Source organism: Stylophora pistillata, chromosome 10 (genome assembly GCF_964205215.1).
Source record: "Stylophora pistillata chromosome 10, jaStyPist1.2, whole genome shotgun sequence".
Taxonomy (NCBI): domain Eukaryota; kingdom Metazoa; phylum Cnidaria; class Anthozoa; order Scleractinia; family Pocilloporidae; genus Stylophora; species Stylophora pistillata.
In genome coordinates this window covers 8751468-8770048 of record NC_142528.1, presented here as the reverse complement: position 1 = coordinate 8770048, position 18581 = coordinate 8751468, and the positions used below count along the sequence as shown (strand labels likewise).

The window sequence follows — 18581 nt, the reverse complement described above, 5'->3', positions numbered from 1 at the left end:
AATAAGTAGGCTGATCAAGCTTGCAGAAGCCTTTGAGGTCATATTTATTATTACGAAATAAAAACATCTCCCTAATATTATTCGGCCCCATGTTATGTAAGCATTTATAAACGAGGCAGAGAGCATGAGAATATCTGCGATGCTTTAGGGTCTTCAGTCCCACATGGTCAAGTAAGGTACTATATGAGTTTGACTTAGCCATGATTAAAAGAGTTCTAATGGCATATTGATTAGTGAGCTCCAGTTTGTTAGATAGGCCAGACGATAACCCAACTAAGACTGGAGCACAGTACTCTAAGTGTGGCAAAATAAATGCCTTGTAAATATTGACCATCACTTCTGAAGGTATGAATTTACGAACTCTCCTAAGAGCACTAACTTTGGCATTAACCTTATTACACACGGATTTAATGTGGGCTTTAAAAGATAAGGAGCAGTCAATAGTTAGACCTAATAACTTCATATCGTGTACCACATTCAAGGGAGGCCTAGTACGGTCAGCAAACAATTCATAACATGGCGGATTATCACCCAAAGGCAATACTTTAGTTTTAGATTCGTTTATATTTAAGTAATTACGCTTGAACCATGACTGCCGCACATCGAACTTTCTCTGAGATCTTAACTGTAACGCATATTAAGTAGGGTGTGACAGATACAGTGTCGTATCATCAGCATAAAGCCTTAGTTTAGCATCTTTGACAAAATAAGTGAGATCATTAATGAATAGGTTGAATAGTGGAGGTCCCAATATTGATCCTTGAGGAACACCATGTTGAATTGTTTTCCAATCTGAGTAATTATTACCAATCTTAACTCGTTGCAGCCTATCATGCATATAAGAACGAATAAGGTTCACTGCACTTTCGGTAAAGCCACTGGACGATAGTTCGCCTTATCGGTAGGACTATCCTTCTTGTAAAGAGGACTCACATTGCTGCGTTTCCACAAACTTGGTCAAGCGTGGATGGTTATGCAGTGATTTATAAGGTTGGTGAGTGGTACTGCCAATGCCTCAGAGGAAACAGTTATAACCCTTGGTGATATTTTATCCGGACCAGTGGCCTTTTTCGGATTCAGAGAATCTATCAGTTTCTTTACGTAGCCCGCTTCAACGTGGTGGAAGGAAAATTGCAGTTGATTACATCTATGACTAATTTCATTGACACGAAGGTGATTAACAAGAGCATGTTCGGGTAAGATAGGAATATGATTAGCAACACCATCTATAAAATGTTTGTTAAAGATATTACCTATTTCCACGTTGTCTGTAATCAAGCCACCTTCCTCCAAGAGTTGTATTTGTTGTTGTTGAGTACTTTTGGATGGTAACAAAGGCTTGAATTTTTTCCAAAATTCACCAGGGTGGGTACATTCAGCAGAAGCCTAGATAAAAAAAGACTTCATAGAATTACGTTTTAAGGTAGTAACAAGGTTTCTCTGCTTCTTATATTGATTGCAGTTGTCATCAGTTGCATTTCTCTTAAATTTGCTGAAAAGTATGTTACGCCTGGAGATTGCAGAAGAGATTTCGGGAGTAATCTGGTAATTTTCCTCTGGCCTCTGGTAATTTTCCTGTGTCTTGTGTTCTTTGTCTCGTTGATAGGACAGTAATAAGTACTGAGTTCACATCCAAGTCCAATTGGAATTCAGTGATTTCAAAATATACTTCAGGAAAAATTCAAACCTCGACATGATTCGATTAGCTTTCAAGTGCAAAATATTAATAAAGGTGCCCTGGAGGGAAAGATGTAGAGGACTTCAACTAATTTCAGAGCTAAATAATGAATACTCCAACTAGACCTGCATCTGGGAAAACGCTCGACCTACTTCTATCTACTTATCCAAACAGTGTCTCTAATGTATTTATGTCTTCCGGCTTGAGCAATCATCTTGCTGTAATTTTCGAGATCAACTTGAAACCTCTTCGCTCCACTAAACCTCCACATAAAGCTTATATTTATAAAAAAGCTAATTTTGATGGTTTAAGTGACTTTATACTAAGTCATCATCAGAATTTTTTGCTTCGAATCCATGTCTTGGCTGGGATTCACTCCATCACCGAAGACTTCTTTCACAAGGCACTATGTTCTATAAAATCTATACGGGCCACGTTGGCATATCACTCCCATCTGATGTCACACCGAATGAAAGGCCATCAAGAGCTCCAAACTATTGTCCTTTCAAACAATTGAAAGTGAATAATGATATCTATAAATATTCTTTTTATCCAAGGACAGTAGTTTTGTGGAACAATATATCTCTAAGCTCTTCTAACATTGTTAATTTAGATATATTTAGATCAAATGCTCTTTCATTTATTAGGTCGGTTTAGCCCGTACTAATTTTATCTTTACGCTATTTATATTATTTTGTTTTATCCAAGTTCTGTTTTATCCAAGTTTTGTTTTTCTTATATTGTTAAACCTTAAACTGTATATAAATTATTTAAATTTTATTCTTTGTAATTACTGTTTTAGGAGTATCTCGATTAAAGATTAAAGATTAAAGACTCAGATCACGACAATGTTGAAAAAAGAGAAAAATAATAAAGTAATAGGGAAAGCAGAGAAACTGTCATGGACACGAGAACAATCTCTTGTTTTTGTTCTTTTTTTCTTCATAATAACTGTAAGAGAGATTATAGAATATGTATTGATTCTTTAAGTTCATAAATTATTTGAAGTATAATAACACATTAATAAAATCATATTGAAGCTGTAATTCTCTCTCCATCTTTTTCCATTTTATGAAGCTCGAAGTTCTCAACGTTCATATCTTTTTGCCCATCCTCCTTGTTCTATCTGTCACACTAACAAACGGCATCTGACGAAAATGAAAAGAAGCTTCACGAGACATAGTCTCTTCTCGCAGCCGTTCTTTGTTTCGGGATCCCTGTGTCTCCCTCCCCATGGGGAGAAAGACACAGGGATCCCGAAACAAAGAACGGCTGCGAGAGGAGACTACACGAGACAGAGATTCGAAGTAGTAAAGGCCTGGAAACGGTTTTCCAAATATGGATAAGAAAGTTGTTCAAGTTTCCAAATATGGGTACTTGTACATGCGCTTTACGTCCCTACGGTGTCAGAACAAAGGATCGGAGGGAAATTTGATTTTTACATTTTATATTTACTCAGACTTTTATGAGAATATGTTCAGTCGCGCTTAACAGTATCGTAAGGTTTGATTCCCCACAAAAGAACATTATCGGTTAAAGGAAATACAATTCGATTGTTTTCCATGAACTTTCCAACAACATCACACGTTCACGATGAGCTACAGCAACGGTCAGATACGGATTGTATCAATGTGGTGTTCCCTTTAGACGAGTGGCTGTCCGCTAAAGGTGGCTTATCCACTTTCAACCGTGAACTCGCGGTGAATTTGGCCAAATTTAATGACATCATCAAGGTTTACTGCTACGTACCTCAAAGTAATGAGGAGGAAAGAGAAGATGCTAGACGTCATGATGTTTATTTGATTAATGCTGAAGAAGCCCCTGGATCTGAGAACCCAATTGACTGCTTGAAACTACCGCCTCCAGGAATTCGTGTCGATGTTGTTGTAGGACACGGGAGAAAATTCGGTCTCCCGGCCTTCTTCATAACGAAAAACAGCACCTGTAAGAGTACGAAATGGATTCAAGTGGTCCACGTTTGGTGTGAAGACCTCGGAAAGTACAAAAAGAAGGAAACCACGGGACGAGATACAATCGAAGACAATGAGAAAAAGCACAAAAATGAAATATCTCTTTGTAAAGCTGCCGACCGAGTTGTAGGGGTGGGTCGTAAACTACAACATAAGTATAAATCGTCCCTTCACGGCATCCCTGTAGAGTCTCTCACTCCTGGTATATTTCAAAGTTTCTGTCAACCTGTGCACAATCCCACCCGATCATTTTCTACTGACGAAAGCGACTCAACGGCGGATCTCTGGGAATTTAAAATCTTTGTCATTGGGCGGTTGAAACGCGAGGATCGTTACGTTAAAGGTTTAGATATCATTGCTCAAGCTGTAGCATCTTTAGGAGAGAAGTTTAAGTTGACATGTGTTGGCGCTCCGGCAGGTCAACAGAGAGCAATTGAAAAATGGTTCGTCAAGGAGGTGGGAATCGATCGGGACCAATTAACAATCCGTGGTTTTTGCGGCCGAGAAGAATTGAAGGAAATGCTCTGGCAAGCGGACTTGGTTGCCTTACCCTCCCGTGTAGAAGGGTTTGGACTCACTGCACTCGAAGCAATTTCTGCTGGCGTCCCCGTCCTCGTTTCTGGTCAATCCGGCATAGCGGCAGCTCTCCAGAAGGTAATAGGTGGGAGAGATGTGATTGTTTCATCTAAGGAGCCCCAGGAATGGGCAGAGAGGATTCGACAGTTGTCCCTACAAGACCCACAAGCGAGAAATGACAATGCTTTGCGACTGAGAAAAAATTATCAACAGACTTACCCTTGGGAGGAGGAATGCGGCAAATTTGTTAAGCTGATCAAGGATCTTCTCGAGGGTATGTGGGGTTCACTTTTCCAGGGCCAACAAGCGTGACACATTCCACTTCTTTCAAATTCAACGCAGGTCACTGGAAAGATAAAATCAATACTCTAGATGATGTTCCAGTGAATTCATTAAGGAAAAATTAGGGGTATTTTCTTTTTATTTTGGTGGTGTGGGGAATGGGTCTGACCTAATGGCAATCTGATTCTCCTGTTTACATCAATACATTGATCAATTTCATTGATGCTTTTTCTTAATTTTTGATACCAAACAACTTAAACAGTGACAATGTGTTGATAGTTTCAAATACACAATAGTTGTGCAAAATTCTGCATTAGGTGGAAGAAGGGAAAAAAGTGATTATATTACATCAAATGTATGATAAATTCCATATTCATTGGTAATTACATCTACTTCAACAGCTGATCCTACATCCAATGAGGAGAATTGTGGAAGTTCATGGCAAGTGCAAAATTCAAACCAGAGTGGTGTCCCTCCACCTTTTCCACCAGTCCAAAGACCACTGCAAGAGGTGCAGAACAGAAGGAGAGAGGTACATTGTGCTTTCCTTGACCCTGTTCTCTTACAAAGAGAACTGTGGTGGCATCTCTGTTTCCTCTTTGGTCCTCGTACACAACTTGAAAGTCGAGAAATGAAATGGGGTGACATTTCCCTCGGGACAGATCCAACCACTGGCCAAGAAATGCTTGTCTCCTCTGCAAGACTGGCAAATCAGCCCATGGCACCAGTCACACGTGTAGAATCTCACAAATTTCCTGTTGAGATCTATAAAGAATTTAAGCGCCACAGACCAATGCACATGAACAACCCTGACTCACCTTTGTACTTGGCAGTAAAACGCAGGTACAAACCTAGCAACCAGGTTTGGTACATGAGGAGAGCTCAGGCAGTCAGCAAAATTGGTACAAAAAGTAATTATTATCCCCAGCAGCCTGCTATTGACAAATACCTTAAAGAGCCCTGAAATTTTCTCAACTCACTTCAGTCTGATCCTTGCATTAATCTCAAGTAATCTCCAGGTTTTTTCACGGGCATGCCACACTAAGTATGAGAGTCAGTCTCGTGTGATATATAAGCAACTAACACAATATCAAAATTGTCTCAGACATAAAGGTTTGTAAGGGGCTTCCAATTCTAGACTTAGGACACTTAATGCAAAGCCCTTGTTTATTTTCATGGTGAGTAGCATGTTGTGCAATTAATTTCTGATGTAACACAATTGAGCAATCTCTTAATTTGTTTGTCACATAGTAACACTGAAAACAGAACAAAAAATACTTAATTCAGATAAGAATAGGAAGATGATCATGCAATAAGGGCTGCAAGCAGCATAACATGAAAGTGAAGTCTAGGTTAATTTCTGATAGGGTACCACAAGTAACCAAGTTTTGAACTGAGCTTAAGGTGACTGTGTTATCTAAAATGAACTAAGACATTTGGCATGGCTATATAATGGATTACATGTTAACACTACATGATGAACTTGTTCTGTACTTAGCTTCAGTTTTGTAGAATATTTGTCAGGTGGTAAAATGTTAGTAACTGTACAGTAGCATCTCTGTGGGAATTAATATTGTATTTGGCCGAACTGTTACATGGTAATCGTATTTTTTATTCAATTAATTTGTACATCTATACAAGGTGTATTATTATTGCTTTTTAAGTAGCATTACTCTTGAAGTAAGGTATCAGTGAATTAAATAAAAAATTAAACTAAAAAAAAATTGATTTTCCTCAAAGAAAGTGGTTATTTCACTCATGGCTGATTATAATCTTAATTCTAGATCTTAACCAACTTTACTTGAAGACCTTTGGCCACTGCAGTGCATTCTATTTGGTATATGTTGCTCTTGCTGCTTGAGAAAATCTGAAATCCATGGCAGTCTCTGTGAAAGGTCAGGGACAAAATAGAGAGACTGATGATAAAGGCAATGTGAAAGTCTCCTCTTCTTAAACATGATTGAGACACAGTTCAAATTGTTTGAGTCTATAACAATCAGTTTTCACATCAAATACCTACAAAAGTGGAACTTGAAATGAACAGCGATATTTTGCTAGCATGGAAATATTGGCACTTGTATGTCCATGGGCTGTTTTCAGTCAAAATTTATCACTGTTTAAAATTGATTTTGATTTGCTCAAATTAATTTAATAACTTAATAAATAAATATCGACCTATTAACAAACGGTCAGATTAGTGAATGGTACCAAATTACAAACATAGAGCTTTTCCTAAGGTGTAAGAATTGTGTTCATGCACTTCCATCCTCACAACTAGAACAAGCATTGAGTGGACAGCTCACTTAATAAAGGGATATAATAAGGAAACTATGATATATGACATCAAGCATGACAGTTCAACTGCAACATATACTTGAAATATTTTAGATTTGGAGAGTAAAAAGTAATCTTTAAATGCCAGTACCCTGGTGGAATGCATGTAAATAACCAGTTCTTGAGTCTTTACTCTGGTATTTTCCTTTATTGTTCTAAGCATTAAGTACAATACCAAGCCTTATTACACAACTCGGGAAGTCAAGAGGGCCAATAACTAAAATCAACCAATCAAAATGCTCTATTGCCGGTCAATATTCTCTCAGTATTGAACCGGGCACTGTCCAGAATGATACCGCAAATGATACCGCACTAGTGTCCCTTTGAACTTCAGTCGTGTAATAAATCTCTTATTAACCAAGCTTGCTCGGGACCGTACTGGAAGAATATCGGCCCTCGGTCTTTTTTGTACAGACGTCGCTGCGCTCGGTCTGTACTGTCAAGACCTCAGGCCAATATTCTCCTAGTACAGCCCTCGCGCTTGGTTAATAAGAAATATATACTGAGTGGGCAGAAGAATTCTTCACTGCTTTCCCACAGCTGCTGGTTTAAAGTAATTGACTAATAAAGAACTTTCATAGAGGGTTTCTTTTGAAGGCTTACAGAATTTGAATTAAATGTGGTTGGTTGTTCTACCATTTCCTGTTAATGCTACTGGGCACAAGTATAAAATGCAACTTTCACTGTTTTTAATACTTGACACTTGCACTCATGATTAAATTTTTTTGTTAAGGGTTAAACTGGGATTAATTTTTAAGTGCCCTCTGACTGGCATAACTAGGGTCATGCCAATTTGGAATAAATAGCAGCAGGGCCTTAAATTGCTTTACTATCAATAGCTAGTTGTTTACATTTACTGGGAAGCAAAGATGAAAAGATTGTAAAAAGGTACGCCATGTCTTCCTTTCAGGCCATTACAGTCCCAGAGGCACATGATAGACATACTGACCCAGTAATCCAGAGAGTAAACCCCTCCCCTAAAAATAACATGAACTAACAATCCAAAGCTTCCATTATTAATTAAAAGCTATGTAGAAAGCCAAAAAGGCTTTCACATACAAGAGTCTTGCATTATCCTTGAGAAGTATATATTCTTAATTCTTTGGACTGGTATCTACTCTGGGAAGCCAGGCCAAAAGTAAACAGGCAAACTTAAATCCCATGAAAACGTTAACAACAAACAATATGTGAGGGATGCTTTTTTCTTCCCCAGGCTTTCCTTTTGCAATGCTCTATCACTGTGGATTATAACTGAGATGACTAAAGGGCTTTGTACATACTAACAAATCAAAAGGTAACATGAAGCCATTCTGTTTCTCTAACCCTCAAGACAGCCTTTCAGTTAGTGTGGAAAGCTTTATTCACTTCTGTAGCATATTATAATGTCTTATCAAAATACTATTTCAACACTAATCCATTTAAAATTCCAAGGGAGTTTATGAGGGTTATATCATTAAGAAGGAGTTGGATCAAAAGAGTTGATTGGACAGGTATCTACTCTGGGTAACCATGCTAAAAGTAAACATGCAAACAAAATTCCTATAACAATGTTAACAATATGATAAAGGAGACGTGAGGGATGCTTCTGCTTTCCATGGCCATTCTTTTTGAAATGCTCTATTACTCCTTTAAGAGAGTATTTCTGTGGATTATAGCCAAGATGATTACGGGCTTTCTTCATGCCAAAATAATGAGTGACTCCTGTCTTGTAAACCTGTTAAGAAGTAAAACAAAAGTGAATTTTTCTTTAATCTTCTGAGGTCACCAGCATTTCTTTTCAGCCTCACCACAGCAGCACAAATGGTGCCGTCGGCAATGGTCAAAAAAAATCAAAGAACTGATCATAAAGGAGACATTGAACTGATCTTCAATATATTATAATAACCGAGAAAAGATTAACATATGAAAACTAGCAACGATAATTCATATGTTGGTAGGTTAAGTAATGGAAAAAAAACAACCCTTTAAGGAAAAGTAATCTATGTTTTGGTGTTACCCTTGAACTTCCCAGATCTGACCCAGAATTTAACTAAATTCTCTCTAACCTATATTTCTATGGAAAAAAGATAAAGAATTTGGTGCTAAGTCTCAAAAACAACTTTACAAGCTGACCTATTTGCTCATCTCTGCTGGATAATGCTTTGATATTATCAGGACTTGTTTGTCATCGAACACTTCTGTCACTTTGACACAATTACCCATTTGATCATGAAGATTGCATATAATCATTGCTACTTATATCCTTATGATCCTGTCGTTTGCCGTGTCTACTTAAGAGTTTGACGGTCAATAGTACCTCTGTTCTTGTGAGGAGCGGCTGGAAGTTATAAATATATCTTCCAATCACTGAGTGAATCAGTTCGGTTAAAAATGCTGGAAAGAGAAAATCTCCCAATTAGAAATAAACTCATTCAATGGACTTTGGATACAATGAACATATGAAGTTCATAGATTTTGAACTGCGGTATTAGATACGTATGATGCACGATCCTCGCAGTAGATAGCACTATTTATGCAATAGCGAAAATCAGACCTGAAAAAAATCAGGCCTGTACGGGATTTGGACCACTGACCTCTGCGATACTAGTGCAGCGCTCTACCAATTGAGCTATTGCATAAATAGCGCTATCTACTGCGAGGATCGTGCATCATAGGTATCTAATACCGCAGTTCAAAATCTATGAACTTCATATATTCATTGTATCCAATTTATTACTTTCACGGGTTTATTACGAATCAACTTAACGGCCTGCTCCCAGTTGGCTTGTTAGCTCAATTGGTAGAGCACTGCATTAGTATTGCAGAGGTCAGTGGTTCGAATCCTGTACAGGCCTGATTTTTTTCAAGTCTGATTTTCGCTTTGGCATAAATAGCACTATCTACTGCAAGGATCGTGCATCATACATATCAATGGACTTTGTCCTCGGACTACCTCATTAAGAGATAAATCAATTAATCAATAATCTTTACTTATTTCAATAGATAAAAGTAGTGAACAGTAAGCTGACTGAGTTAAAATGCAAACTGAGTCACCTAAAATCCAATTTGGTCTGCATGCAATCCCAAGCCTTGAGTCAGTATGAGAACAAGAAAAACTGCCTGCTAGAAGTCTACTTTGTCATTCGCAATAAGGATAACAGAAATAATCAGATGATTGAATACCCTGGTATCGGCTTCCCAAATAAATATATAAATAAAAACTACCAGGGACTTAAGAAAAATTAAAAATAACAGTAAGTCATATATTTTAAGAAATGATGATAACTCTGACTTGTACGTGGGAGTTATTTATTTACTCTTGTTGGAAATATTGTCAAAGGACATAACTAAAATTAACTTACCAACCATATATACAAGAGTTATTGGTAACTTTAATTTGGGAAATTTGTAGCCCAAACCTTCAACCTAATTGAAAAATGTTTAAAAGAGTTCAGGTCAGAAAACATTAAAGGGTGAAGATTCCAAGATCATTTAGGAAATGAACCATCAATTCTTTTAGAAGAGTTAGGTCATCTTTCCTGATTTTCATTTCTTTTAGTTCTTTTTTTCTTAAAAAAAAAAAAACACCAAAAGGAAATGGGCCTACACTGCTCAAATTTAGAACTGCTTGCTTGATTTAGGTTTAAATAACACATCTTACACTTCTTCACCAAGGCATAATTTTATAAATATTCACTGAATGAAAAATTTAAACTTACCAAAGGTCTGAAGAACTCAAAGTTGTTTACAGGGGAGTCATCTGAAATAAAATATGCTTCACCTGCCTGAAATATGAAATAAGAATGGTCTATCAAATTTGTGATAAGAATGATGGAAGTCTACTTTAGGAAATGAATTGTGTACACATTCAGTGGTAATTCTGTTGTTAGATTATTTATGCCTTTCTTACTAACAGCTATGGAATCTGCCTCCATGAGAGTTTTCCCTGCCAAAATGTGAGCTTGAACCAGATTGTTTACATGAACAAAGTCAACAGTAGAGTCATCTTGGCCATAAGTGAAGGTAAAAAGACCTCTTTCAATATATGACTGAAAATAGAGAAATCGAATATGAATCTCATCAGCCTCTTTTTTTTTTTAATAATTTATTTGATATAAGGCATAGGATACCTCATTGGTTCCTGCCCTGACCTCCAGATGGGCATTAATGGGTTGGTTGAGTCATTAACCCCTTGACTCCCATAGATAACCAAATGAGAATTTCTCCTTACAATATCAATTCAATATCAAGAAAAAAAGTGATCATCCTTGGAAACACAGGGGCTGTGGGTCAATTTCTAGTCTCTCTAACTTGAAAAAATTGCCAAGTTAACATATCATGCCATTATACTTTGGAAGTGGCAGCTCAGTTCAGTTCATCTAATATACCCCAACTAAGAAAATCTCCAGCACTATGAGCCATGTAGCTTTATTTTGCAAAAATGTATCAGTAATAATTATCTAGAACTGAGGGAAATAAAATAAAATAAAATTTGAACCGAAGCCTACCACAATTCTGGGTAAATGTCTTAATTCTCCTTCTCCATAGATGCCAGCTGGTCTTAAAGCACAGGTCTTGAAAATTTTCCCATCTGTGAATGATTTCCAGGCAACAAAATTGAATTGCAAGTGGGTTCACTATTTTTTAAGATGAATTTTTGGCATTTGCCAGACTACAAGCCAATTTTCTTTTTTTTTGGTGGTAAAAGACTAACAATCATGTTTTCTTCAGTTTAATAGGAAAAAATGTGTTAGTCAAATTTATTTTATGAACTGAAAGTGATGCATGCCTTTGAAATAATGGTATCTTTTTCAATGACTCTTGGTTTAAAAAAAAAAAAAAGAAAACAAGGGGCTGCAGCTAGAATTCATTTAATGAGGAAAATCCTTGTTTGCTCTTATTTTTTGACACATACTAATTTATACCTTAAGTTTGTAATTTATGTACACAACTTTTTCTGTATAGAACCTCATCATTTCATTGTCATACAACATTTGAACATAGGCATAATTCAATTGTGGCAAACACAAAACTTAACTTAACTTCACAGGTCTCAAGATAGAAACAAAGACCTATAAAATTAATTTTTTTCCTGTTGTCATCCGCAACGTAACAACAATCCTCAGAATGTAGATGCTGTAGGTCAATTTTTTCTTTAGGTAAATTTGTTTCGATTTGTTCTTTAGGTAAATTCGATCTCAACCTAGGTCATTTGCTGATGTCTGTCTGTCTGTTTTTTTTTGGCTGTGTTGAGATGTCTGGAACCTGAAATTATACTAAAACAACTATTCGCCTCAGGTTCCAGACATCTCAACACAGCCAAAGAAAAAAACCGACAGACAGACATCAGCAACTGACCTAATAGGTTGAGATCAAATTAACCTAGTTTGAAACAAATTTACCTAAAGAACAAATTGACCTACAACATAAGACACAATTCCACGCATTTTTTTTCCGGTGAGAACCTAAAAGTGTGATGTCAATGATCTCAGAATGCAGGATTACCTCTAAATCTCAGGTTACCTAAAGATATACAGTGGGATAACTCCCATTTGAAACTAATGGGAATTCTTTACGAACATTTTACACTTCATTGCCATTCAATAAAGTGCTTGCAATGTACCTTAATATTTGTATCATATCACAAACTAAGCTGAATGGCTCTGAATTTCACCTCTGAAAACCCAAGCAAATGTTTACTCAAGATTGAAGGATATTTTACTCAATAAGCAATGTTGATATAAAAATCTCACCTTTTAGAGGTGAACCGTTAGCATTCAAAACTCTCTGTTCGGCTATGGACTTTGTTCTGGAATAATGATCGGGATGCTGACAAAAATTAAAAGTTAGAGAGAATTTCTCAAAATTATAACTTATAATACTATATAGTTAATATAATATAATTTATAATTATATAATTCCCACAATTATAATATATAAATCCAGAACTACATTTTCTCCCCACTTCAGTACAAATTGATATTGAAAGAAAATGATCAATTGCCACTTCACTATTATGTGCATGTTTGTTTTAGTCACAATTTAACAACCTTATGCATCTTTCAAATGGACAATGCTGTCAGAACTTATTCAGCAAACTCATGAAGTACATGGAACATGTATAGAACTAGTCATTTTTGGAAATTGGATAATCTAGTTTGTGTTTTTTTTTTTCTTTACCAAAAGGACTACTATAGGTATAAGTGAATGTTTTAAGCTGAACTCTGGAGATAATAAATCTGTGTAGAATAATTAGGTACCTTTTCTAGAGGTAAATAAGGCAAAGTTTCATCTCCATTTCTGATAACCTGTCCTCCAAACACTACATTATATGTACTTGTATAGACAAGATGAGCCACATTATGCTGACAGCAGGCTGGAAACAATGATTAAACATTTCCATTAAGATTGATTTTCTGTGTTTTAGGAGAGTCAAACTATCATTAAAAATCATGAAATATTCTTCAATAATTCCAAGTCACGTTTTACATTTTTAACTAAATTCACAGACCTTCAATGATATTTTTTGTTCCCAGAATGTTGACCTTCTCTATTTGTTCCCTGTGTAACTGAAAATAACACAAATAATTTTAAGTAACGCACTGTTTAATTTTAAAACTGATCACATTTATTCCCTTCAGTTCATCTTCATTGGCTGTTTTTGATAATAAAACACACCCAGGTGCCTAAAAAGCCCGAGTTTTAAACACATCTGGAGTTAAGGAATGGAAATCCCATTCCATTTCCATTCCAGTTCCATTTCTATAAAGGCCATTTAAATATGGACCATGCCAAAGAACAGTCCTACTGAGAATTCAACCCTTTAACAAGATCAGCATCTAATTTTGTCCAACAGTATCATCCCTGAGTCAAACATTAGAATCATGAGGATAAAGGACATGATCACCAGCTTATCAAGACTTTGATTGTTAAACAGATTCTCTTTGTCAGTACAGTAGGGTATGAAAAGGATCAGTAAAGAGAATATGCAAGCTGATGTCAGAGTGTAAAGTATTAAAGGTTAAGTCTGCTACCTAGCAAAATGGCCCACCCTGCCCAAAACAGTATTGGCAATCCAACTTGGACCGCGAATGTCAGTCCGAAAGTTCCTTTTGACTAAGTTAAGTTAGATCAGACAAGGAAATATTTGGCTCTCAATCATGACATTTGGAGCGAGCATTACGAAAGTTCTGCATATTACGACCTGGAGCCTTAGATTTTTTTGTCCGGCCCTCCCACTCGGTCAATAAGTACAACATACTAACCTGGTCTCTTCCAGACATTCCATAGGATGCACTATGAAAAACCATATCAATGTGATGACTGATAAATATTTTTTTCAAATCTTCTTTACTTGTTATGTCTCCCTGCAAACAAAAGCATGAATCTTGTTTTACAAAAAGACTTAACTGAATCAGTAGATTAAAGAAAAAATTTCACTTAAATTCAGGATATCGCATTATAATTCGCAAGGTGAAGTGGAAATATCATAGTAATTACGTAATTCCCGTTCGTCTACCTGAAGACATTCCATTTGCTCGTATGCAACCTCATCCAACGCCCATGAGATATCAAACAAGACAACCACTGCTCCCATCTTCTTCAACTCATTCCCCAGTTTGTGGCCAAAGTATCCTCCTCCTCCAGTCACAAGAATTTTTCTTCCTTGGAACATATCAAAATTCATTTACTGTCTTCTTCCTGTCCTCTCTTCCCAGCCCGCAGTAATATACGAGCCTGCACTCAACAAGCAGCAACTCCTGGTCACAAAACCAGAATTTCGGTAAAGCGTTCATGTTAGGTCCATATCATGTCCCAATAACTAATATACATAAATACTACGGATTATTACCTTCATATATGTAGCCCAATATGTCCTACATAACCTTGTTCTATCAGTTACCTTTGATCTCCCTCATTAACCCACACCTACCCTAATTTACCCATGTTCTACTACGTTCACCCCCATATACACTTGATTAGCCATGTTCTACCACGTTCACCCTCATCTATCCTAGTTAACCCATGTTCTACCACGTCTACCCCCATCTACCCTTGTTTAGCCATGTTCTACCACGTTCACCCTCATCTATCCTAGTTAACCCATGTTCTACCACGTTCACCCCCATCTACCATAGGTAACCCATGTTCTACCACGTTTACCCTCATCTAGCGTAGTTAACCCATGTTCTACCACGTTCACCCCCATCTACCATAGGTAACCCATGTTCTACCACGTTCACCCTCATCTAGCGTAGTTAACCCATGTTCTACCACGTTCACCCCCATCTACCATAGGTAACCCATGTTCTACCACGTTCACCCTCATCTAGCCTAGTTAACCCATGTTCTACCACGTTCACCCTCATCTACCCTAGTTAACCCATGTTCTACCAGGTTCACCCTCATCTACCCTAGTTAACCCACCTTCTACCACGTTTACCCCCATCTACCCTTGTTTAGCCATGTTCTACCACGTTCACCCTCATCTAGCCTAGTTAACCCATGTTCTACCACGTTTACCCCCATCTACCCTTGTTTAGCCATGTTCTACCACGTTCACCCTCATCTACCCTAGTTAACCCATGTTTGACTACGTTTACTCCCATCTACCATAGGTAGCCCATGTTCTACCACGTTAACCCTCATCTAGCCTAGTTAACCCATGTTCTACCACGTTCACCCTCATCTACCCTAATTAACCCATGTTCTACCACGTTTACCCCCATCAACCCTTGTTTAGCCATGTTCTACCACGTTCACCCTCATCTATCCTAGTTAACCCATGTTCTATCACGTTCACCCCCATCTACAATAGGTAACCCATGTTCTACCACGTTCACCCTCATCTAGCCTAGTTAACCCAAGTTCTACCACGTTTACCCCCATCTACCCTTGTTTAGCCATGTTCTATCACGTTCACCCTAATCTACCCGATTTCACCCATGTTCTACCACGTTCACCCTCATCTACCCTAGTTAACCCATGTTCTACCACGTTTACCCCCATCTACCCTTGTTTAGCCATGTTCTACCACGTTCACCCTCATCTACCCTAGTTAACCCATGTTTGACCACGTTTACTCCCATCTACCATAGGTAGCCCATGTTCTACCACGTTAACCCTCATCTAGCCTAGTTAACCCATGTTCTACCACGTTCACCCTCATCTACCCTAATTAACCCATGTTCTACCACGTTTACCCCCATCTACCCTTGTTTAGCCATGTTCTACCACGTTCACCCTCATCTATCCTAGTTAACCCATGTTCTATCACGTTCACCCCCATCTACAATAGGTAACCCATGTTCTACCACGTTCACCCTCATCTAGCCTAGTTAACCCAAGTTCTACCACGTTTACCCCCATCTACCCTTGTTTAGCCATGTTCTATCACGTTCACCCTAATCTACCCGATTTCACCCATGTTCTACAACGTTCACCCTCATCTACCCTAGTTAACCCATGTTCTACCACGTTTACCCCCATCTACCCTTGTTTAGCCATGTTCTACCACGTTCACCCTCATCTATCCTAGTTAACCCATGTTCTATCACGTTCACCCCCATCTACCATAGGTAACCCATGTTCTACCACGTTCACCCTCATCTACCCTAGTTAACCCACGTTCTACCACGTTTACCCCCATCTACCCTTGTTTAGCCATGTTATACCACGTTCACCCTCATATACCCTAGTTAACCCATGTTCTACCACCTTTACCCCCATCTACCCTTGTTTCGCCATGTTCTACCACGTTCACCCTCATCTATCCTAGTTAACCCACGTTCTACCACGTTTACCCCCATCTACCCTTGTTTAGCCATGTTCTACCATGTTCACCCTCATCTATCCTAGTTAACCCATGTTCTATCACGTTCACCCCCATCTACCATAGGTAACCCATGTTCTACCACGTTCACCCTCATCTAGCCTAGTTACCCCATGTTCTATCACGTTCACCCCCATCTATCATAGGTAACCCATGTTCTACCACGTTCACCCTCATCTAGCCTAGTTAACCCATGTTCTACCACGTTCACCCTCATCTACTCTAATTAACCCACGTTCTACCACGTTTACCCCCATCTACGCTTGTTTAGCCATGTTCTACCACGTTCACCCTCATCTACACTAGTCAACCCACTTTCTACCACGTTTACCCCCATCTACCCTTGTTTAGCCATGTTCTACCACGTTCACCCTCATCTACCCTAGTTAACCCATATTCTATCACGTTTACCCCCATCTACCCTTGTTTAGCCATGTTCTACCACGTTCACCCTCATCTACCCTAGTTAACCCATGTTTTACCACGTTTACCCCCATTTACCCTTGTTTAGCCATGTTCTACCACGTTCACCCTCATCTCCCCTAGTTAACCCACGTTCTACCACATTTACCCCCATTTACCCTTGTTTAGCCATGTTCTATCACGTTCACCCTAATCTACCCTTGTTTAGCCATGTTCTATCACGTTCACCCTAATCTACCCTAGTTAGCCCATGTTCTACCACGTTCACCCTCTTCTACCCTTGTTTAGCCATGTTCTATCACGTTCACCCTCATCTACCCTAGTTAACCCATCTTCTACCACCTTCACCCCTATCTACCCTTGTTTAGCCATGTTCTACCACGTTCACCCTCATCTACCCTAGTTAACCCATCTTCTACCACGTTTACCCCCATCTACCCTAGTTAACCCATGTTCTAGCACGTTTACCCTCATCTACCCTAGTTGACCCACGTTCTACCACGTATACCCCCATCTACCCTTGTTTAGCTATGTTCTATCACGTTTACCCTCATCTCCCCTAGTTAACCCATGTTCTACCACGTTTACCCTCATCTATCCTAGTTAACCCATTTTCTACCAGGTTTACCCCCATCTACCCTTGTTTAGCCATGTTCTACCACCTTCACTCTCATCTACCCTAGTTAACCCATGTTCTACCACGTTCACCCCCATCTACCATAGGTAACCCCTGTTGTACCACCTTCACCCTCATCTACCCTAGTTAACCCATGTTCTACTACGTTTACCCCCATATACCATAGGTAACCCATGTTCTACCACGTTCACCCTCATCTACCCTAGTTCACCCATGTTCTACCACGTTTACCCCCATCTACCATTGTTTAGCCATGTTCTATCACGTTTACCCCCATCTACCCTGGTTTACCCATGTTCGATCACGTTCACCCTCATCTACCCTAAGTAACCCATGTTCTACCACGTTCACCCTTATCTACCGTAGTTGACCCACGTTCTACCACGTTTACCCCCATCTACCCTTGTTTAGCCATGTTCTACCACGTTCACCCCCATCTACCATAGTTAACCCATGTTCTACTACGTTCACCCTCATCAAGCCTAGTTAACCCATGTTCTACCACGTTCACCCTCATCTACCCTAGTTAACCCACGTTCTACCACGTTTACCCCCATCTACCCTTGTTTAGCCATGTTCTGCCACGTTCACGCTCATGTAGCCTAGTTAACTTATGTTCTATTACGTTTACCCCCATCTACCCCTGTTTAGCCATGTTCTACCACGTTCACCCTCATCTACCCTAGCTAACCCATGTTCTACCACGTTTACCCCCATCTACCCTAGTTAACCCATGTTCTACCACATTCACCCTCATCTACCCTAGTTAACCCATGTTCTACCACGTTTACCCCCATCTACCCTTGTTTAGCCATGTTCTACCACGTTCACCCTCATCTACCCTAGTTAACCCATGTTCTACCACGTTTA

General features: G+C 38.7%; 2 protein-coding genes across 4 annotated transcripts; one reads left to right on the top strand and one right to left on the bottom strand.

The window, feature by feature from the left end:
- The first annotated feature begins 2929 nt into the window (after positions 1-2929).
- LOC148721699 (uncharacterized) lies at positions 2930-7419 on the top strand. Its single transcript, XM_088736827.1, has 2 exons — positions 2930-4498; positions 4908-7419. Exons 1-2 carry the CDS (start codon positions 3241-3243, stop codon positions 5468-5470), a joined length of 1821 nt encoding a protein of 606 aa, XP_088592953.1. The 5' UTR covers positions 2930-3240; the 3' UTR covers positions 5471-7419.
- Positions 7420-8176: 757 nt separating this feature from the next.
- LOC148721698 (short-chain dehydrogenase/reductase family 42E member 1-like) lies at positions 8177-14574 on the bottom strand. Of its 3 annotated transcripts, XM_088736843.1 has the most exons (11): positions 14339-14574; positions 14085-14186; positions 13331-13388; positions 13080-13195; positions 12573-12648; positions 11328-11410; positions 10734-10868; positions 10539-10604; positions 10182-10245; positions 9137-9213; positions 8177-8554 (listed from the first exon to the last, which is right to left on the bottom strand). In XM_088736843.1, the coding sequence occupies exons 1-11, from the start codon at positions 14504-14506 to the stop codon at positions 8294-8296; spliced, it is 1206 nt and encodes a 401-aa protein (XP_088592969.1). In that variant the 5' UTR covers positions 14507-14574; the 3' UTR covers positions 8177-8293. The 3 variants fall into 3 exon arrangements, 2 of the variants coding, with proteins under 2 accessions (XP_088592969.1, XP_088592970.1); XM_088736844.1 differs by lacking the exon at positions 10734-10868; XR_015992739.1 differs by lacking the exon at positions 10182-10245 and having other exon boundaries at positions 8482-8554.
- Between the last annotated feature and the right edge of the window lie 4007 nt (positions 14575-18581).